The sequence below is a fragment of the Otolemur garnettii genome, unplaced genomic scaffold, assembly GCF_000181295.1.
Source record: "Otolemur garnettii isolate 467f Iridium unplaced genomic scaffold, OtoGar3 scaffold00301, whole genome shotgun sequence".
Lineage (NCBI taxonomy): Eukaryota > Metazoa > Chordata > Mammalia > Primates > Galagidae > Otolemur > Otolemur garnettii.
In genome coordinates, this window is record NW_003852696.1 from 753181 (window position 1) to 760292 (window position 7112).

At 49.2% G+C, this 7112-nt stretch overlaps 1 gene segment (V, D, J or C); it reads right to left on the reverse strand.

Moving 5' to 3' along the window:
* Window positions 1-1396: 1396 nt before the first annotated feature.
* Window positions 1397-7112, reverse strand: part of LOC111722648 — a 7295-nt gene continuing 1579 nt past the window's right edge. Inside the window, 2 exon segments of the V gene segment in view lie at window positions 1397-1597; window positions 2205-2209. Of these exon segments, the coding sequence occupies window positions 1397-1597; window positions 2205-2209 (206 nt within the window).

The window sequence follows — 7112 nt, forward strand, 5'->3', positions numbered from 1 at the left end:
TCTTGCGCTGCTGAGCCTGCGACCACACTTGTTAGATAATTGCCTCAGAAAGCCCCTTCGCCCCAAAAGCCCCTTCCTGCCCTTAAAGTTACAACTCCTCCCCAAGCACAGGGAGTGGCTGACCTCATCACTCTGTTGCAATTACCGGCTGCCGGCCCCTAACGACTCTTTCCACCGGAGCAATAACTCCTTACTGGTTATCCCACCATACCGGCACCATTCTAAGACGTCCCTATATAAGGGTTCCTTTCTCCTCCCTCTCTCTCTGTCTCTCTCCCCCCCTCCCCGCCTTTCTCCTCTGCTCGCTCTCTCTCCACTCTCTCATCTCTCTCCCATCTTCTCTTTTCTCTCCTTGGTGCTGCTCCGCAGCCTCCCTCCCCCACCAATAAAACCTTTCCTACAAGCCTTGGTGCTCTGTGAGATCTCTGCCAGTGGAAGTGCCTCTTTTTCAACACCGTGAAGGCGACATGGGCCGCTTGACCGGATCCACCGGCTGGGACACGCTCTCGTCCTGCTGCGGCTGCGCCCTCCAGGCACTCATCCTCCCCACGATGGAGTCAAAGTTAGCTCTCCCGGGGGACCTGCACGTCCAGCCGGTGCTCACTGCGCCCCACTTCCCGGCTTAGAGTCGTTCTGGCTCGGGAGGAGAGTTCGGGGGACCAGCCCAGGGCCACCCTGGACTATCCGGCCAAGCACTCGGGGAAAATCCTCTCAGGACACTGTAACATCTTGGCATTGCCCCCATCGGAAGTGGCCGTTTGCCTTTAACTTTTCTTTGTTCTTTCCTCTACCCTCGGGTTTGCTCTGGAACTGCCCGCCGACAGCCGCTGCCCGGCCGAGCTCTCCCCCTCAGCTGTCCTTGCTCTATTAAATGCACAGCTGCCCCGAAAGTTGCTTCACGGAAGCTCCACGGAATTGAGCCAGAAGCCCGCTGCCAAGTGCTGCCAAGGACCAAAGGGGGCTCTCTGCTGCTGGAGTGTTTGGGTTCTCCTCCCTGACTTTCTCATTTGCCAGAAGCCGAGGGGGGTGGGGGAGGAGCGGAGGTGGCCCTGGAGGAGGAGGAGTGTCCTAGCGGGCCACCGGAACGCCCAGCGCAGCAATGGATATAAACCCAAATATGGCAGCACCCGATCGGTCTAATTCTTTCCTGGGAACCCCCAGGCAGCTGGGATTTGGGAAGAGGGGTGAAGCTGTGCCGCCAGCACCTGCCTCTTGAGACCTTCTCCCCGGTTGCTGAACTGAAGGGGAGAGGAAGGAGGTTGGATGAGGCTGCAGCAAACCTGAGGTCTCCCGGCCTCAGAGGAAACTGTCCCCGCTCGCTGAGGCGCTGAGTCTGGCTGTCCCCGGGGGCCGAGCTGTTTCAGCTCCCTCTGACCCCTCCAGGCGCGCCTGCCGACTAGGGATCCCGGAGCTCGCGGGCATGGAGGGCAGCACTGCCTTCGTAGGGCGCGCCATGCCGGGTGCCGGGCGTTTCCCTTTTTGCTTCTCCGCTGGATGCCAGACACTTGGAACTATCGTAGCCCATGTTTTCCGCGCAGGCGACGCAGCGCCTCTCTCCGCGCTCTGGCCTGGGAGCGTGCACCCGCGCGCGCCTCTCCTGGGCCCCAGGTCGGCTCGGTCCCCGGCCGGAGCCAAGCAGGGCAGGGGCCGAGGTGCAGCAGGAGGAGATTTAAGCAAAACGCGCCATCACTTCGCTTTGCAGGGCCGTGCTGTGGCAGCTCACGCTGTCCTCGCTGCCGCAGCGCAGTGGGACCCTCACGGCCAGGGCCGCCGCCACGCCGCCATTCGGGAAGCGGCAGGGACCCTGGGCACGCTCGGGTGAGTGTATATGTGTGTGTGTTTCCCTGCAACCTGCCACGTGTGCATCCATATCATCTTTAAAGTAAGAGATTCCTCCCAATTCCAGATACAGCAAAATGGGATCTCATGAGTCTCATAATCAGAAATCTTTTAAAAATAGTCTGTGTTTGAACTATTTAATGTGAACATTATGAAACAATTAAAATCATTCTGTCTTTGTGGTGGGTTAAAACCCAGCCCCGGCCAAAAAACAAACAAACAAACAAAACACAGAAAACACTGTCTTAAAAATCCCTTTTGGAAAAGGAAGGACAGGAACACATACTTGTATGCATCTGCATTTGCAGGGGGTATTTTTTCAGGGCCTTTTTTTTTTTTTTTTTGGCCAGGAAGGGTTTGAACCCCACACCTCCGGTATATGGGGCCAGCGCCCTTACTCCTTGAGCCACAGGAGCTGCCCTAAGGGAGTCTCTTTTCATCTAATTCAAACGTGAATTTACATTTGGTGTGAGAACTGATGCTGTGTTTCTTCTGCCTTTCTCTTAATTCCGTCCGGGCTCTGTGGCTTCAATTTTCCTTTCTCAGTTTTCACGAATCAAATATTTCCACTGCATCTTTAAAAATTTACTTTTGCATCCTAATTTGTCAGCAATAGTCCAATCTATGGCCACATCCAGCCTTGTCCTCTTAGTACCCACAGAAAGTCAATGCTTTGACAATTTCAAAGCACAGAACATGACAACTGTTTACAAAATGCCTGTCCTTTGTGATAATTGGTGTTGCTGGGTGTTACACACGCCCATATGTATGAATGATGAAAACAATTACAACTATTCTTATGCAGGTAATGGTGGTGTTTCTGACATCAACATAACCTTGTGTATCTAATGCATTTCCTTCTCCCTGGGTTGTGACCCTGGCAGGGCTCTGTCATGTCAGTACTTGGGAACTGTAGAAATTCCCTGCACCCGGCTTCCAGTGGTTTTTACCTTCTCTCTTTAGCCCCTGCCACGTGTGGGTTGGAATTCAGCATCTTGTTTTTATACAAGGACCCACTGGTGATTTATAACCCCCAATCTCCAATTTATCTAAGTCCTAAGTGAAACCGAATTCCACTCAAATATACTTCGCTTTCCTTCGCCATGATCAAGTGTCTAACGTTCTTTAGTTTATTTCAAAGTCTGCACCTTCCTCCTAACTGGTTCGTGTCCCTTGTCCCTGTCATCAGTTCATGGGAATGTTCCTGCTCCATTTGTGGATATCACAGGAACCCACAGACCTCAGGAGCTGCCTTAGGCAGACCCATGAGCTGGGATGTGCAGCTTCACAAAACTTAACACTCTCCCCCCCACCCATCCCCGCGCCAGGCTGTATGGTGACCACTTTCACTGCTGACAACATAACCACTGTGGACTCAAAACTTCTCCCCACCCCAGGCTGTGTGGTAACCACTTTCACTGCTGATGACGTACCTGTTCCCAGACATGGACACACTCACACTGGCAGGCCACATGCCCAGAGATCTGGAATAAGCAAGCCCATTTTTCATGTCTCCTGCCTGTCTCTGTGGCCATGACCAGGCTGAGATATTTTATCCTAATAGCTTAATGTTAAGATCGGCTGGGTAGAAATTTCCATATCCAGACAAGGGCTTTGGAACCTTGGTCCTGGAATGAGTAATAAATAGAGGAGTGTCCCCTGAGTCTGATGTTGGTCACTGAAGTTGAGATGGGGCTTGTGTTCTGGGATGGGGGATCAGACTGGAGACTTGGGCCCTGGGTTAGCTCTGGCCCCACCCACATCAGAACCATGATCATCCACCTCCTCCTCAGACATTGTTCCATGAGCCCATTTGGCTAGACCTAAAGCAAGAGACAGGCTCTGGTGCTCTGTGCACTGGGAACCACCAGGCATCACTGTGTAGGGCTTCTCCAGAGAGCTGAGGGAGCCAGGCCACATTGGCCACTTGACTCTGCTGCTCGTTACAGGACAGGAGGAGGTGACCATTATTTCCAGGTGATGGGCCAGCTGAGTGAGCATGGGCTGCATGCAGCACCTTGTATGGGCACATCGGCATGTCATTGCTGGGACACAGCCTGACACAGGGATGGAGTCTGGTGCAGTCACTCCTGTGGTTGAGGTGCTGAGATAGGATGACTTGGAGCCAAAATGATGAACTGAGATTTGACCAGTATATGCTTGTGTCCAAGGGTCTATAGTTCTGACGAGGTGTCATCAGTGCTGACCATTCTACCCAGTACTGTTATGTCCCCAGGGCAGGTGTCAGCTTCTGTCCTGGGGATGGGCCCTCCAGGCAGCTGGACCAGCAGGAGAGGGGCAGAGATCTGTGAGCACAGGGTAAGTTCCCAGGAAGGGGGCAGTGCTGGGGAGGGATGACTGCAGGGAGTCAGGATCCTGGACCTGGGTCATGTTCCAGGACAGTGAGGAACAGGGGACCCAGGGCAGGATGGGACAGCTCATAACCTGCTCCTTAGGGCCCAAAGTGAAGACAGAGCTGCCTTAGATTTCTTTCCTGCTCTACTCACAGAGGAAGGTCAGAGGCACTTCATCCAAATTGACATCTACTTCTTTGCCTTTCTGGCCTTTTCTTAAGCCTTGTTCTGTGGAACTTTCTATGATATGTGTTGAAGCATGAGGATGCCAGTGCCCAGGGCCCTACAAAGTTTTAAGAGGCCTAAGTCAGAAGACAACCCCATGATTACACCCCCTTCTACAACCCCTGGCCCACAGCACCAGCGTTGGCAGGGACACACCTGCACATCCTGAGACAGGCCATGACAGCTATTAGAGGGCATAGATTTTGTAAGAAGAGTCTTTGGATTATCTGTCCAGAGATTATGGATGGAAGATCCATTTCTAATACTTTAAAATATGTTCAGGAACCTAAACACTACAATGGTGTCCTCTGCTCTGAAGAGCCTTTTGGATGATTCTCTTCAAACCAATTGTAGGTCACACATTCCCTTATTGGGGAGAAGGGGCAGTCCAATCCACAGCTGCTCAGATGAACACTGTAGGTGACAATACAGTGTGAACTCTACTGTGCCCTGTCCCAGGCCTGCTGCTCCCACACCCTGCCCATCAGCCTCAGGGCAGCACATCCTGCACCGTGCTGTCCTCCCTGGACTCACCTGGTCTGGGGCCCTGAACTTATAATTGGCTGCCTGCACCTGCCCCTCCTCCTGGGCCAGCAGGTCACATGGCCCAGAATAGGATTCCCCCCGGACTGTGACACCACTGACATCTGTCCTTAGACTTTCCACCCTGAGCTGGTCATAGCCCAGGCGAACCTCCCTTGGTCTCCTCCAAAGTCCCCAATGAGAGATTTTATGTTCAATGAGAATTTCTGCTACAAAACATGAATCAGGTGGGAAGATGTGAGTGATAAATCAATCTAAAAGTTCAACTGAAGAACATAATATGACACTGTCAGATCTACATTTTCAAGAAAAATCAGATGTTTGAAGATCACATAACATAAGTCACCTCTGAGCTGGTCCTCCTCAAAATTACCAACAGGGCTTACCGACCTAGGTGAGGATAGTAGAGGGAGATTTTTGCCTCATTCCCCCACAGGTCTGCAGCACTGTGTATATCTTGGAGCTGCTATGCCATATACTACAATAATAGGCAGCCTCATCCTCCGTCTGCAGCCCAGAGATATGCAGGATCCCTGCATTGGCTGAGACTCTTTGGATCCAGAGGAGTGGCTGAGAACTCCAGAGCCCTGGTGTTTATCTGAGTCTGACTTGAATCTCAGGAGATACTGGGGAGGACTCCCCAGATTCTGCTGGTATCAAAATATGTTATAGCCACCACCACTGAACTCAAATGCCTTGAGCATAACAGCAATGAAGTCATAAGTTACCAAACCTCTGGGATACAGCAAAAGCAGTCCTGAGAGGAAAATTTATTACTTTAGATGCCTACATTCAAAAAATGGAAAGAGAGCACATAAACAAACTCACAAGCCATCTCATTGAATTGGAATAAGAAGAACAATTTAAGTCTAAACCCAGCAGAAGAAAAGAAATCCAAAATTAAAACAGAGATTAATGAAATTGAAAACAAAAGAATCATTCAGAAAATTAACGAAACAAGGAGTTGGTTTTTTGAAAAATTAAATGAGATAGATAAATCTTTGGCTAGATTAACTAGAAATAGAAAATAAAATCTCTAGTAACCTCAATCAGAAATAATAAAGAGGAAATTACAACTGATACCACAGAGACACAAGAGATCATCTCTGAATACTACCAGAAACTCTATGCTCAGAAATTTAACAATGTGAAGGAAATGGATCAATATTTGGAATCCCACCTTCTCCCTAGACTTAGTCAGGAAGAAATAGATCTCCTGAACAGATCAATTTCAAGTACTGAGATCAACGAAACAATACAAAATATCCGAACAAAAAAAATGCCCTGGTCCGGATGGCATCACGCCAGAATTCTATCAAACGTTCAAAGAAGAGCTTATTCCCACACTGCAGAAATTATTCCAAAAAATTGAGGAGGAAGGAATCTTCTCCAACACATTCAATGAAGCAAACATCACCCTGATATCAAAACTACTACTACTTTTCCTACTACTAGGAAAAGACCCAACACAAAAGGAGAACTGTAGACCAATTTCACTAATGAATACAGATGCAAAAATTCTGAACAAAATCCTAGCCAATAGATTATGGCTTATCATTTAAACAGTCATACATCATGATCAACTATGTTTCCTCCCAGGGATGCAACTCTGGTTTAACATACGCAGGTCCACAAAGGTTATTCACTGTATCAACAGAAACAAAAACAAAGACCATATGATCCTCTCAATAGATGCAGAAAAAGCATTTGATAAAATCCAGCATCCTTTTCTAATTAGAACACTGAGGTATTGGTGGCACAATTTTAAAATGATGGAAGCTATCTGTGACAAACTCACAGCTAATATTTTACTGAATGGAGTAAAACTGAAAGCTTTTCCACTTAGAACTAGAACCAGACAAGGTTGTCCTCTGTTGCCATTAGTATTCAACATAGTGCTGGAAATTCTAGCCAATACAATCAGGAAAGAGAAGGAAATAAAGGGCATCCAAATGGAAGCAGAGGAGGTCAAACTCTCCCTCTCTGCGGACAACATGATCTTATACTTAGAGAACCCATCAGACTTTCTGGGAGCACAAGAGACAACAGAAGCCACAACCTGAGAAAGTGTTGGTCAAAGCGGGGACAGGTGATGGATGGATTTGATGGTGGAAATGAAGGGTAGACCCTGGTCTCATTCCCCCATGGATG